The sequence below is a fragment of the Carya illinoinensis genome, chromosome 7 (genome assembly GCF_018687715.1).
Source record: "Carya illinoinensis cultivar Pawnee chromosome 7, C.illinoinensisPawnee_v1, whole genome shotgun sequence".
Classification (NCBI taxonomy): Eukaryota; Viridiplantae; Streptophyta; class Magnoliopsida; order Fagales; family Juglandaceae; genus Carya; species Carya illinoinensis.
In genome coordinates this window covers 3718140-3733999 of record NC_056758.1, presented here as the reverse complement: position 1 = coordinate 3733999, position 15860 = coordinate 3718140, and the positions used below count along the sequence as shown (strand labels likewise).

General features: G+C 35.9%; 1 protein-coding gene across 1 annotated transcript; it reads right to left on the bottom strand.

The window, feature by feature from the left end:
• Positions 1 to 5839: 5839 nt before the first annotated feature.
• Positions 5840 to 13048, bottom strand: LOC122314803 (ATP-dependent DNA helicase Q-like 1). The gene is made up of 10 exons (XM_043130403.1): positions 12877 to 13048; positions 11700 to 12085; positions 11054 to 11314; positions 10276 to 10439; positions 9986 to 10082; positions 9841 to 9884; positions 8213 to 8327; positions 7772 to 8125; positions 6732 to 6956; positions 5840 to 6596 (listed from the first exon to the last, which is right to left on the bottom strand). The coding sequence occupies exons 1-10, from the start codon at positions 12989 to 12991 to the stop codon at positions 6489 to 6491; spliced, it is 1869 nt and encodes a 622-aa protein (XP_042986337.1). The 5' UTR covers positions 12992 to 13048; the 3' UTR covers positions 5840 to 6488.
• Positions 13049 to 15860: the final 2812 nt, after the last annotated feature.

Below are 15860 nucleotides of genomic sequence, written 5' to 3'. Positions count from 1 at the left end.
AAGATCGCCTAGATTTTTAAACATGATATTTTTCTATCAGTAACAACAAAAAATTAGTCATACATAAAAAATAAAAAGAGGTATGTATGGTAAAAATAATATTATCTTGTATTTATTGATATAATTTTTAAAATTATTGGTAATTTATATAACATTGGTTATTTAAGGTGTATTTTGGATAGTGAGATGAGATGATTTTAGATAAAAGTTAAAAGTAAAATAAAATTTTGTTAGAATATTATTTTTTAATATTATTATTATTTTAGAATTTGAAAATGTTGAATTGTTTATTATATTATATGAGGGAATTTATAAAAATCATAATGATGAAATAAGATAAAACTATTTCTATATCCAAATTAAGCAACAAAAACAAATGTCGTGTAATAAAAATAAAATCTTTATTTCAAAAAGCACATAAATTATATGTAACTTTGTCGAAATAAGTTAACATCGTTCCAAATATACAACAATATGGTAAAATGGGGGTTTCCATCTCGAATCTATGGCTTTATTGGCTTTAGTTATGCCTTCGAAAAGCCAATTAGCTAAATAAATCTTGAGATTATAGGTATCAATATAAATCTCACATTTCAGTTCATGAATGATATACAAATGCATAAAATAATCAAATGCCTTTTCCTTCTCTTTCTTTCCCCTTCTATATTCTCAAACCTTCAATTACTTTGATTAATACTTAGATCAATTTTCTTTTCAGTTCTAAAAAATTGTGTCAAAACTAAGTTTTAAATAAACAAATCCCGTATAAGTCTTTGTAAAAAAGTGGGCTAAAACTTTAAAAGAATATTAAAAAAGACATTCCTTTTTAGTGGGACTATTTATTTATTTATTTTTTTGTTCCGCAAAAGACCAAGTAAGTTACCCGAAACTTGTACTTAGCATTATTCGTGTGTGTATTTTTATATTGAAGTCTCCTCATTTAACAGTTTCCAAACACCAGGAAAACAACTCAACACCGACGAATTGACCCCTCAGCTCAATCTGCTACGTTAGAAGGTGACAGAAACAACAATCAATATCGAAAAACTACAAGAATCATGCAATGTCTTCATGAAACCAAGGCTGCCCTGCCCCCCCTCCCCCCTCCCTCCATTATTTCTGTTTTTGAAACAATGGCATTTTGCCTATTCACACGGCTCCATTTCCGGCCCCATCAGAGCTGCTCATTGCCCACAAAAATCCAGCAATTCCTCCAGGCCAGTCGATGCAGATTGGATTTACATTCTTAAAGCTTGCCTCTATTATTGAAGAAACCATTTTTGTCACTCAAGTTTTTTCTTTATAATCGTTGAATCACAAGGAAGCTGCCAAATGGCTTCAATTAATTGTAGTAAAGGACAGATAATATTATCTTTTATGCGTTTCCAGCTCCTTCAAAACATGAACTAAAACACCAGACAACATACTTGAGGTAAAAGAGAGATATCTATATCTGTTTTGTATTTTGGAGGAATGTTTTTCTAAATCAATTTTCACAAGAGAATGATTCCATATTGTAAATCAATCAGGTCTTTTACATCAGAGGAATGGTCATTTTTCTTTCCAAAACAGGCTTTGGCTTTGGAGGGCTACACCATTTCAGATACACTTCTCATCTCACCGAGTTTTTTAAGAAAGAAAACAAGACTTCCAAAATGATGTTCAAGGAAACAAGAAAAAAGAAATGCAAGAATATGGTGAGAATTGAGTGATGTTTGAGATTTTGTGCTGTTTATTTACGAAGTGATTACTTGAATGGTGTAGTTAAAATGTCATAGTCTGCGAATCTTTGATATCTTTCTGAAAAGTGAGAGAACAAATATGCAAAGAAAAGAACAATAAATTGCATGGCGGCTGCTAAGCTTTTGCATGTGCACTTCCTCAGAATATTCCAATCAGGTCTTAATAACTTTGTAGATCTTAAGCATCCTCATCCGGATCCTCATCCCCATCTCTATAATTTAACTCAAAATCACATTTCTTCAAATTTATCCCTAAATTTTATTCATCTTCTAAAAACCTCCCACATCCCATTCTCCATCCCTATCTCTATTCTATTAAATAATATTTCTCTATTCTTTTTTTATTACTTTTTTCTCTCTCTTCCATTTACAATTTTAACTACTAACTCTTTCGTCTTATTATCTTTTTTTTTCAAATATCAATTTCTATAAAATTTTTTTACGGTTTTGACTATCAAATACAACATTTTTTAAACCGAAATTCGTATTATAAAAATAATAATTTTTTTTATTTAATTAGTGCATTTTCTAACGTGATGGCCATGTTTTATTATTTAGTATTCTTTATCCGTTTTTTTAATTGTTTTGAACCAAGTCACGTATTGAATATAAAATTTCACGTATTTTTTTCTCGGTAACAGTGGCCTCGTATTTCTTTCATGTAATAGTGGATTAAATTTGGCATAACTTATAATTGTTTCTGAAATTATGGCATCCAATTTACTTGCACAAAAGTATAACAGGAAACTATCATCAAAAGTACAATAAAAAAATTACATTACAATCAATCCAAATCTCGGGCATTACTGCGTCTCATCATGATTTCCCTCTGGAGTTGCTGGAAATATAGCTGTTGCATTTCTGGCATGACACTCACATCCATCATCATAATGCGCTGATCTGATTCCTTCTTCGCAAGCTCCACTTTCTCAGCCTCCAACCTCAGTCTTTCATCCTCTTGACGTAATTTTTTTTCCTCCTTCTCCTTGTCATACTCCATCTTTTCGGCCTTAAGGCGATAAAACTCTTTCTCCTGAGCACGTGACTCCTCTAAAAGAGTATACTTCATCTTTCTAAGTTGGAAATTTTCCTCTGCGTGCTTGCCTTGGGCCTTTCGTTTCCCTAATTCTAACAGCCGAGGGGGTTTAATTTACACATTACACAACTATCGCAACAGAATACAAACAACAACAACAAAAGCATGCAAATCACAAAACAAAAAATATGAGCATTCCCATCCCCATATTGAATAAGACAATAAATGTGGCTCAGAATGGTGTAAATATGGACAACATGCGTAATCTAGGAGTCCAACATCGAATGGCTGCAAAACCTCACCCGAATGGAAATTGCAGTTTATGGAGAGTACCACAAACTGCAACTTGGCCTATTCAAGTAACGATTACCCCGCCATATCGATGGGGCCCCAATTACACTTCTGAATTAACCCCATCATCACAGCCTAATTATATTCCCCCCTCCCCCGAATGACACGAAACACTGCAAATGACCAAACACTGCAGGTGACACTCCATGTAAATTCTCAATGCTGTAAAAATGAAAATTTCCAAATTCATAGCTAGTGTAACAAACCAAGCCCTTTTGCAGCACAAGCAACAAAGCACCACCAAGATAGCACAAAACCAAAGAACAAAGCAGGTTATATTTACATATAATTGAGGCTTAGAATGGTACAATTTCAAGCATAGTAAAGGAAACAAGATATGATGGCAACAAAGCCCGATATTGTACCAAGGAGTTTGCAAAACTTATCACTGATATTGTACCAATCATTCCAGAGGCTCTTTTCATTAATGTTGGTGATCAAGTGGAGGTAACCATTACTGGGATTGATTCATTTATTAAATTAAATTAGGTTAGCTTTCAGGTTTGAACTGCCCATTGGTATTTCTGAATGAAAAATGATATATACACTCTATCTTACCTTTGAAGTGCCCATTGTTAATTTAAAAAGTAACAATGGATCTACTCATTGATGGATAGACACATCAACATAAATGCGAAATATGGGATTTTCTTACAGACCATAAACCTAGAATAGAGGTTTAAGAATAAATGGTTCAATTACATTAACTGGTTCTGAATTGTATGCAGATAATGAGTAACGGAATATTCAAGGGCCCAGTACACAGAGTAGTGACAAACTCAGAAAGGGAGAGGATGTCTTTGGCAGTGTTCTATATTCCAGAACCAGAAAAAGAGATTGGACCGGATGATAGGCTGGTCAATGAGTCATAGCCAAGATTATACAAGAAGATGAAGAATTATGTTGATATCTACTTCCAGAGCTACCAGCTTGGGAACAGAGTAATTGATGCTGCAAAAATTTAATTTTTCTTATCATAATCTCTTGTGGTTTGGATGCAAAGAAGACGACATTGTGTTTTGCCATTTTATTTATGAACCCTTTTGGGCAATAAATGATAGAAACAATGGATGAAGAGTAATATTTGATGATGATTTTGATACTTTCCAAGGTTATATATAAAACTGATCCATGCGATTTACCATAAAGTCAAACAAAAGGGTATCCGACAGAACCTAATGCAAATTCTCCCAACAAGTAACAGTTACAAAACAAAAGAATATACAGCAGAAAACCCATTATCCGAACTCACCACAAACAATTAAAACCCTAAGCAAAAGCACCAAAATCAAAGAAACGGAAATACCCAGATGGTCATTACCTCTGATCTTGCTGTTCTCGGTCAGATTTAAGCATTAGCAGAAAGATAAGCCCGCAAACAAAAGACCCCAACTTCAAAGCAAAATCAAACAGGGAGGTTTTAGACCATGGAAAGCGAAAGCAAGCAGCGGAGAAAATCCGAAGAAAAATGGAGTAGTATCTGGGTCACCCGGAACAATACTCCTTGCTTCCTCCAACAAAAAGCAATTCGGACAAAACAGGAAAACCCAGAAGAAAAACAAAGCCAAATCAGAGAATAAAATAGCACTTACAGTCGAGGAGGGCAGAATCCAGCCATGCTGCGTTGCGAGGGAGGGGGGGAGGGGGGGAGAAGAAGACGCGGGCTGGAAGGGGCAACCGTTGGGGCGAGAGAGCGATGCGGATGTACAGTGGGTCCTCAAATATGGGGACCTCCTGTAGCACCCCTAATTTTCATCCCCATTTTGGGGAACGGGATGGAGAGGGTTTTGGAGCCAAAACAGGTAATTTTTTCCCAAATTATAAGGATGGGGTGAGATGCAGAACGGGATGTGAGTGCTCTTAGATCCATATTAATTAATGTTCCACCAATCTCTGTAGACTACTAAACACAGTCCCGCAATATGACAAACCATATGAAGTATAACTGGTTGGCAGAGGAATGCCAAAGGTCAATGCATACACAAAATATCAATGTGTCATGAGGAGTTAAAATAAATAAATAAAAGATAAAAGAAAAAGGAGATGGATTAATGGCGCTTCAAGTACTGGTACTAAACTACAGAGGGTGCCAGATGGGTGAAGATTGATCCGGCGCAGCACCAAATTGTTGCTTTGTACGAGTCAAGGCCGATCGATCGAGAGAGCCAATTCATCAACAATCTGACACAATTATTACATCTCTGAGAGAATATGCATTATTATATTTGAATATAAGTTTGGAGTCTTGGAGATGAATGAATATGCAATGATCCAACTGCCATTCTCGAAAGAAAAGCCAGGAGAGAAGAGTGGTGAGTTTTTATTTACTTCAACCTGTTATAACCAAGCCGTTGAATTACTTGCAAAACACGCTGCAAAAGGGTCCACAAAAGATTCTTTTTTGTTTTTCAGCTTCAAAAGATAATCGCAGGAATACTGAGAATTGATGGAATAGTTCTGTCTGTGTAACGTTGTAAATTAATTGTGATGTACAGATCACACATCATAGACGCGGATCTGATCCTCAGAGATTTACCTTGCACTAGTATTTTTTTTTTATTTAACAATTTGGGTTGGATTTATTTATCTTCAAAGATAATAAGTGCATGTGTATTAATAAAATTGGAAACCATCATTTTCTTCTTTTTTTTTTTTAAAAAAAAAAGTGCAACTACTCATATGCTTAATAGATCTTCACCACACCCAAAAGAACAAAGACAACAACCAATGGCTTAAGATTTCAACTTAATATATCTTTTACATGCTAGTCTTTTGCAAGTTGCAACGTATGTCAATGCCAAACATTGATTTCTCCAATATTGATGAACTCAAACACGAATCCCAAGACAAAAAGGTAGTCAATATATTATGAATTCAAATGCAGGGATAGAATCCGATAGTCTTAATCAGACCTCATCTTTTTGGGCATAAATCAGACTCCCATGCAAACAACCCAGAGTACTTTCCTTCACACTCACACAACCCTCACACTGCAAACACCCCAAGCTACAGACGCAAAAAGAAATTACTGCCGGCTTGGGTTTGGGTTTTTTCTTTTCACTTGACAAAGAGGAGGTTGGCTTTGGTTCCTCCACCAATCAACCATTGCCTCCATTAAGGTGGAATTGGAAGGATAAAAGGGACGGAATTCATGTGGTAAGACACAATTGTTTTACCCTTCCGTTAAGGGCATTAAAACGGGCAGCTAAATCAGGCCGAGCATGAAACAACCCCTGATTGAAATTTGTGGGATGTCACGAAGACATAATACCGAGTTGTGGCCCAGAGGAGATGGTAGACTTAATCGGGATTGACTCGTGGCACACCTCACTAGCTAATAATGATAAGCACGCAAGTGCTCAGGAGTTCTTGAGACAGTTATCACAAGGATTAGAACCATATTTGCAGGTTTTTTGATCAAAAGACTCTCCAAAATGTTTGAGTAAGGCTTGTCTCCGACATTCAGCCTGCAAAATTTCAAAACATATTAAGAATAAAGCAAGAGTTTATAAATAAACTCAACTCTGTAATAAGAAGGCTGATATTTTTTGGGGCGGGTTCAATGGAGAATTAGCTGCATGCTAGAATGTGAAGTTGCCAACCTTGAGTTCACAATACTGTTGCATTTTCTTAGCTTGAGCCATTGCTCTCTTAAAGCTTTCTTTTTTGCATCCTTGCCCATTTCGCAACATACATACAACCCGACTAAAATCCTTCTTCTGGTATAGAGCAATGCATGTTGCTGGGAAATTATCTCTTCCAGCCCTTCCGGATTCTTGATAATAGCTTTCAATCGATTTGGACATTGTATTGTGGATGACAAATCGCTGAACATTAAAAGGGAAAGAAAAAGAACACACATTACTTAAGAATTTGTATCAGTAAATTGGACTGAAAAACAACCATGCTGCAAGCATGATACCGACATTGTACAGTGAAACACCAGAGTTTAAAGCTAGTATACTCTCTAGAGGATCTTAATCCTAAATAATTTGACCTGTGCCTGATGTTCAACTAGTGCAACATTACTCTTACACCATCCACAGTTTTCTTTGACAAAGCCAGCTGTTGGGTTTGATGCTTTACTAATATATATCAACCGCATTTCAAGTCAGTTAGTCATCTATAGCTATCCAATATATGCAGCTCTTCAGATCAGCTTTAATTCTCCACCAAATTAACTGATAGTCCTTGGGGTGGATAAATAGAGATGATGAACTTAAAGTTGGCTTACATGATGTACAGATTAGTATAAACATTAATTCACAATTGGCTGGAGAAATGGTGAAATCCAAACACACAGTTATGGCCTGTTGTAAGAATCCCCAAAAAAATATTTGAACACCAAGCAAAAGCAAATCTCTCTAATAACTTAATAATATTCATCGATCACAGGTTAATGTGTTAACCTATATATTTAAAACGTTTTCCATAAGTGGCCAATGCCAGTAAAATACCATAATGGCCATTGTATAAAGTATGACGGCTGTAGTCATTTGCAATCACCACAGAGAGCATTTAGTTTCAGCAATAGAGATATCATTACTGTGATTAATCATACAATCACACATGACCACAGCATTATTTGAAAATCCAACAAAGAAGCATAAATGAGAAAGCAAATGAATTTATCTGGACTTACAACATCTGGTTTGTCTATTCCCATCCCAAAAGCAATAGTTGCACAAACAATATGGATCTCTCCCATGTGCCACTTCTTTTGAACAGAAACTCTCTGGCGAGCCCCCAAACCAGCATGGTAATATTCTGTCTTAAAATGACATTTCTCCTTCAAAAACTTTGAAACCTCAACACATTCACTTTTTGAAAGGCAGTATACAATTCCACACTGACTCTTGAAGCGATCCGTTAGTAGCTGTCCAAGTTGCTTCAGTGGCTCCTTGGTCTTTCCAACAACTTCATACTTCAAGTTGGGTCTATCAAAGCTTCTTTCAAGAACCAGAGCATAAGGGATTCTTAAAGCTTTTATTATGTCCTGCATGGCATCCATTTCAGACAAGGGAAACATATAAGCTTTTCATAGTAAGGTACAGATAGAGAAGTCCATCGTCATTCATATTACCTCACGAACTGAATGGGTTGCCGTGGCGGTCAATGCCATAACTGGAACATCCGGGAAATTCTGCTTAAGACATCCTAATCCGCGATAATCTGGACGAAAATCATGTCCCCATTGGCTGGGAAGAATAAGTAATGAAATTAGAACAAAAACAAATTGATAAGATTCTCTTGTTTCAGTTACATGATAGAAGGTGCATTGCTTGACATACATAATTGAGGAGAACTGGAACCTAGTTATTCCTCCCCTTTTTTGGGAAGGGGGGAGGGTGTTTGTAATCCAGTTTTTTCCCCTCGTAAAGGTAAAAATAACTTCTCCAGCGACAGCATGTCTATAGTGTGTAAAAGACCGGAGGTAATGAACCAGAAGACATTAAAATGGTGCTTGATGGATTTTTTTTTTTTTTTTTTTTTAGCATTGGATGTCCAGGAACAGCGTCCCGACTAATCCCGGGGGTACACAGCCCTTCGGCAAGGAGTTTCCCGCAAGTGCACCTCGGGTAATTCAAGGGGAAAATCCCCTAGTCCGATGGCCCCTAGAAATTGTTTGCACCCAAGGGAATTTGAAACTTAGACCTAGAGGGAGCATACCCCCAAACCCAAGGCCTTTTCCACTTGAGCCAACCCCTAGGGGTTAAAATGGTGCTTGATGGATTACAAGGTGGTTATGTCGGTAAACTTGGTTAGAGAGACTATTGAGATTGGTAATGGTGATTGAAGGACTGAAGGTAGCTTGGTTATCTCAGGAGGCAAAAGGAGGCTGTAAAATGGTAAAATGGTGTAACACATGTCAACCATCGAAGGGTACATATGTGGTTGTGATGTTAATTGCACCTCTATTTCAGAGATTGCCTACATCAGTATTGCAATTACATATGGCAATCATCAGTTCATGGCTTTCTCAAGTTAAATTTGTGCCAGTTTAAGTAAAAAATTTTAAAAATATATATATATATTATTCATGGGATTCTGTTCTTTATCTTTCCTTTTATCCCTAAAAAGGGCATCACGTGACCACTTTATATGTGATTTTATGGTTAAATATCTTTCAAATGCGTGTAAGCTGGCCCGGACACCCAAGGTTATAAAAAAAAAAAAATATATCTTTCAAACTTATGAAAGTATGGATCTGAGTTTTCCAACACATATTCGGATTTAATAGATATTATCAATATCAATAATTCCTACATTACAAACTTATCAAAAACAATAATTCCAACAGTACTTGGCATATAAAATGGCAAAGAAATTATTCTTTCATTTGTTTGGTAGATTTGAACCAAAAATCCTTCCATTCCCACAACCTTTATCACCAGAGGCCTGAGTCAAGGGCACACTCATACACTCTTGAATTCTCCTATTGTACAAGTGCTAACTACAATCAAAACCAAGCCTCCATGTGCCCACCTTTTGGATGATGCATCAATGAAGAGTAATCGAATAAAATCCTCAACCAATTATGAGGGCCAAAGGTTAAAATCGTGTAGTTCGGTGAGGCCGTGGAAAGGTATGGGACAGGTTCCTTCAGAAGGTGGAATGCATCCCCATGCTATGATTCTCATGTATTCCAGTACCACTTATAGCCATTGATATGAATCAATAAATCAGAAAACAGAAAAGAAAATTGCATACCTGACGCAGTGTGCTTCGTCAACAACAAAACCCGCTAATTTTCCCTGTAATATATGCTGGGGTCAACTACATGCAACATTTATTTTCAAAACTCTCTAGTTGTAAACAGATTTGAGAAATTCAGTCAGAAACCTGAGATTTTCACCTTCCAATGCAGACCTTTTAGAATCTCAAGAAATGATGAGTTCCCAGCAATCCTTTCAGGAGTTACATACAAGAGCTTGCATGATGGCTCATCTTTCCTAGAAATAAGAAAACCAAACGTGGATGAGAAAATCAATTGGAAGAATTTTGTAGAGAGAAATGGAAGATTGAAACATTGAAAAGACAACCTATTATCGCTTATGGTATGTAGAAAACTCCTTTTTAAAATTGGGCAGAAGATAAATATACTTCTCTTAGCAGATATGAGTTCAAAGACGAACTGAACCTTGCCTTAGTTCTTGGAGGACAGCTGTTGCTTGGGAAGCAGTTTGTTGAGAATTCAAAAAAGTTGCAGGTATTCCGAACTTGAGGTTCAGGGTGATAATTTGATCCTGGATGAGGGAAAGTAGGGGAGATACAACTACCGTAACACCTGATTGCAGAGTTGCTGGAAGCTGTACAAAACATGGAGTCATACAATGTAAAGAGTAAGTCAACAGCATCTCACATTTAACTACTCGAATAAAGGTCAGGCATTCATATTGCTTAATGTCTAAAGGTGATAGCCATGTGATAATATGTTAAATTGAGTAGTAGCAAGGTTTATTTGGCCCATGTAACTCTAAATAAAAAAACAACTCGACTTGGAAAAATAAATTTAGTAAATTATATGGCAACAGCAATGGCTCCCGGTTTTCTGTAATGCTATCCTCTCAATAGTATATCATGGACCATCAGCTATTAAAAAATATAAAGGGAACATTCAACGAAGAATTGACAACATACATTGTAACACAAATTATAGAGACAAGTTTCAAGTTTCTTGCACCAATACTACCAACAGGCTTCCCATATGCATCTTGAAGCCACATCAAAAGGGGAAGTATGATGTTAGAGATATGGCTAATATTCTACTTTAGCCTGCACGGTTTTTAAGAGGACTAGAAACCCTAACAGGATTAAGGGAATTTTCCTGTACAATTCATATCTTAAAGAGAATATACAGGTAAGGTAATTTAAGAGAACTTACAGGTAAGATAATCTATAAAAATAAGGAAGAGAACAAGACCTGGTAACATAGACTTTTACCACCTCCAGTAGGCATAAGAATAAAGCAGTCTTGCTTTGCTACAGCTGCTTTACAAGCCTGATGCTGCAATGGCCGGAATGCCCTGTTGCCAAATATCACAACATTTGCCAATTCAAAATCATCCAGAGACTGTAATTCTTCATAACTCAGAGTCTCATGTTCCTCTTTCGATGTTTGGGAGCACCGTCTTTTATAGGAAATTGATTTAACTGGACTTTGAATGATGCTGCTCCTACAATCCTTCAACAAAGACCGACTACTTCAGTGTCTGAAAGGCTGAAACTATTTTGCTTACATTATAAGCTTACAATCACAGAGAGAGAGAGGGGGGAGGGGGAGGATTTTTGTCTTGTCTGTATTCATTTTAACTGAGAATACAAACGTTGTAACAAGCTAACTACAACATGCAATCATTTACAATCACACATATGGATAAGTTTAAACAGCCATGCTTTAACACTTTCCCTTGACTACTTAGCAGCAATAGATGATAGCCAAAAATATTGCTATTAACAATAATTAACAAAACAGCTGTGATGCAACTGTACCAGTCGCACAAAAATTGAGCTCCTCACTGTGTAGTAAACAGAAGATGAGAAAAACTTTTGTCGGCTAAATATCATACCACAGATTTTGAATGGCATTTACTTGACCCCTGCATGAAGACAGGACTGCTCCAATCGGTAGAAGGGGTAGATTTGACACCCTTGTTCTTCGGAGTTCTTAAGTCTTCACCATCACTAGAAGAATCCAAATCCATAAAACTCGAATGCTTCTGAGGTTTGGGGGAATCCTCTATAACATTGATATAGCTTCTTCCACCTTCATCATTATCTGCTTCATATCTGTTGCAATCATCTTTGTCAAACATATTCTTTAAGGTTCCACAAGCTTCTGACTCAATGGCTTGTAAATCATCCCATTCTTCAGTGTCTTGCATTGATTCAGCTAATGCCGCGAGAAAATCATCACCACAGTGCTCCACAGTGATAAAATCATGGCCATCCTCACCTAAAAAATATTTTTTTGTTGAAGGAAAAAATAAATGATGATGGAGAAATGAATACCTACAGCTGAATAGACTCAATAGAGAACCAAGTGCACTGGTCACAGCTACTTTTAAGAAAGAAATTCAACCCAAATGATGTTTTATTATCAGCCTGTGCAATACAACAGCTTAACAAACCAGTATATAAATACCATTTCGGTAAGATTTAAGCCTGGTTTGAATAGAGATATGCTTCCATCTTATCCTATCCTATCTCAATATCCAAACATTACAAATACAAACACTTTTCAATTTCAAATCTTCACCTTTCTCATCTAATCATTATCTAATTATTACAACTTTCTCAAACTTCCAAACAAAATACGAAAAACAATTCAAAATTTTTAAATCTCAAAATAAAAACTATGTTAAAAAATTATATCCTAACAATATTATAATTTTATAATATTTTTATTCAATTTTCTTTCAATCATTTCTCAAAATTCCATAAAATATTTTAACTCAAACCATTTATAACTTATCTTATCTCAACTCAAATATCTCATTACCATTTATAAACTATTTCAACTTATCTCATCTCAACTCACTATCCAAAACAGCCATTATTCCTTGTAGAATCCAAAATCAAAACCCTCACAATTCACAAAACAGGCAAAAACATCCACATATCTAAGAATTAAATCAATACCCCAAACCCGTTTCATTATTTAATGAAATTACATGCACAGATTTGTGTGTGGAAAAAGACAAGACTGTTTTAGGGTTTAAGATTTTTGGCGAAGCAATGAGGTACCATAGAGCTGAACCAAACGATCCAAGCACTTCTCTGCCGCCTCTTCATCGAAGCCGAACTCGAGGGCTAAGCTTAGCAAGCGAGCTTTCTCCAATTCCAGATCGTGGTTGTCCATTTCTGTGGCTTCGATCGAATTGAACTCTAGTCTCCCGCGCTAAATTGCTTTGAAAAACCAGGTCGGAGAAGCTCGTTTATATAGAGGAAGAAAAGCCTCTGAAACGAAGTCGTTTTGTCATGTTGGTGAAATTTGGGTAAATTTGGATAATTAGATGAGAATTTTTTATTTTAAATATTATTTTTTAATATCTATTTAATTATATAAAAGTTAAGTTGTAACTCTCTTACGTGGCATTAGATATATAAATGATTAATGCTGACTCCAAACATCAATCGGTGTAATTTATTTAATTAGATATGTACATTAACGTCGATGTAAAGTCTCTACTACCAAACGTCAACCGTATCCAACTCTTTGTTAAATTGTTTCTTGGAATACACCGAAAAGGGTACAATATGCCACCACTTATATATATGTGTACTAGCTTTAAAAATAAAGCTTTCACAAATGTAGAGGCATTGTATGGAAGGTATCAGCATGGCTTATCGAGTGAGGGCGACGGATTGGTGTTGGCACTTTTTGTGTATTGTGGTGGCGACGTGGTGGTGGAGTGGTTGGGTTGTGGCTGATTTTAGGAAAGAAAATGCTATGTTTTGGTGGGTGAAAAACAGAGCCTTCTACTTGGAGTGATTTTTGGTTGATGGACAACGGTGGTAAGAGGGATGAGTTGCGTTTTGGGGGAGTATGCGGCACAAATGCGTTGGTAGGCAAGTTATGCATTATCGTGATAGACCATTAATAGAGCAGAAGCAGCGGTAGAAGAAGAAGAAGAAAAGATGTGAACACTCCCAACCGCTATGAACGTTTCGTCGACCCTGAAGGCACTAAAAAGCTTCTCTCTACAAAGATTTATCTCTAAACCCCCTCTTTCTAACCCTCATTTTCTTAGTTTCTTTTAAGTTTTAATTTTTAGGGTCTCGTACAAGAGGGACACGAAGATAATCAACACTACGTCGTTCACCGTCGAGAGAGAGGACCACACAATCGGCAACATTATTCACATGTACTGTCTTCGAATTGCTTATTCCATTATCTTAAATTAATAAACTTCCTAATTTTCTTACTTTTTATTCGTCTTTATCAATCAATTGCACAAGGACTCGAATGTTTTATTTTCCGGGTACAAGCTTCCTCACACCCTTCAGTATAAAATCATTGTTAGGGTTAGTGATTTACGCTACCCTCTTCCTTTTTTATTAAAAAAAATCTTTATGAAATTAGGCTATTGTTGGCTATTGTTGCATTTTACCCATAATAGTAGGCTATTGTTGCCAATAATTAGAATAAAAAATGGAATATTGAAATGTTATGTTTATGGAGCGGTAATCCTTCTAAAAATAATGTTTTATTATGAACTATTGTAACTTTTAAATTTCTTTTCTTTTCTTACATATAAAGATATATATATAAACTGATTCAAGATTTCATCCAAAGGCACTATTTTAAACTTTATATTGTTTTGTCAAATTAAACTGCTCTATAAACCATTAGGTGTGTAGATAACAAACCTAATAAAATGCTTGTACGACATGATTTGATTTTAAAAAAAATATTAAAATTTAAATCTTATAAATCAAATCTTGTCATGTAAGTGACGTGAATAGTACTATTATATCTTACACACTTTCGAAAGTTGGTGAGAGGACAAACCAAACTAATTTTAACTCCTAATTAATGACACATTGATTAGGGAGAATTGAATAGATTTCTTACGATTAGAGTTTAACCCATCTAGATAGAGAGGCCTTGGAGGTTCTTTTTTCTTTTAAAGAGTTAATTTTTTATATACGTCATCGATGACATGAAACTTAAAATGTTTTGGTAACAATTAAGTTAATTAATTACATTTTTTTTATAACATTGAATATCAATGGCCTTTTTAATGACGTAGTTTATCAAATGTTATCTAAAATAGAGGCGAGAGAAACATCAACATGCATGGGAAACTGAATTGGCATCCTAAGAAAAAAGGCAAAAGGATACAGACACATGGAAATGAGCGACAATGCTCATGAGGCATGTATGGAACTTCATGTGCGTTCACGTAGAACAGTCTGCGTGCATGCTTGCATGGTAGTGGAGGCGATGGAGAGATTGATCACCATATTAGAGATTCAATACACAAATTGGCCTACGATATGATTGCCATAGAATTGTTTGTTTTTTTTTTAATCAAATTTTCCTTGGTGAAATTTTTCTTGAATACAAAATTGTCGAAATCTTTTGATATCTAGAGAGAGGATTAATCTTACCAGAAATAAAAAATAAAGCAAATTAATCAAATTTACCATTGAATATATGTGATATGTACACGTACATTACAAAGGTTCCCCATATGTATTAGTTTGGATTCAATCTAGTCCAAACAAGAGGATAGCACCAGTAAGAGAAATAGCTTTTGTTAGAAATACACATACTTCTCCTCTTGTTCTTTTCTTTCTCTCTTATTTTGCATACTCGCATTTCTCATAACCGGCGTACCATCATAATGCACTTTTTCTTGAGCCAATGCATCCCTTTTTTGAGAGATATCTTCATTTTTCCTTCAGCGCTATAAAACTTATATTTTGCAACTCTTCTTCTTCTCTTCATCTCAGGGTCATTCCACCATTTCTTGGAGGTCTTTGTGGCCTTGATGACTTTGTGTTTTCTAGGTGAAAAAGGATGCTCAAATGAATAAGGACGAGATCGACCACCTACAAAGATCCGGTTTTCTGCCGAGGCCTTCACGCTAACGATCTCAAGGTTCCGCTCAACTCCATAGGAGCGGTACCCAAGCTCCTCCATCCAACCCTCCCTCTGTCTTCCTTCCTTTACCAAAAACAAAAAATAATCAAAAAGGGAGGGTGGGTTTTTTCTATTGGGG

Bases quoted from the DNA above. Each gene is read 5' to 3' on its own strand.
- LOC122314803 (XM_043130403.1), bottom strand. From the start codon at position 12,991: ATGGACAACCACGATCTGGAATTGGAGAAAGCTCGCTTGCTAAGCTTA. The intron at 8,126-8,212 runs GTAATATGAATG...GATGCCATGCAG, and splicing joins CAACCCATTCAGTTCGTGAG to GACATAATAAAAGCTTTAAG. The intron at 6,597-6,731 runs GTTGGCAACTTC...GAAATTTTGCAG, and splicing joins AACAGTATTGTGAACTCAAG to GCTGAATGTCGGAGACAAGC.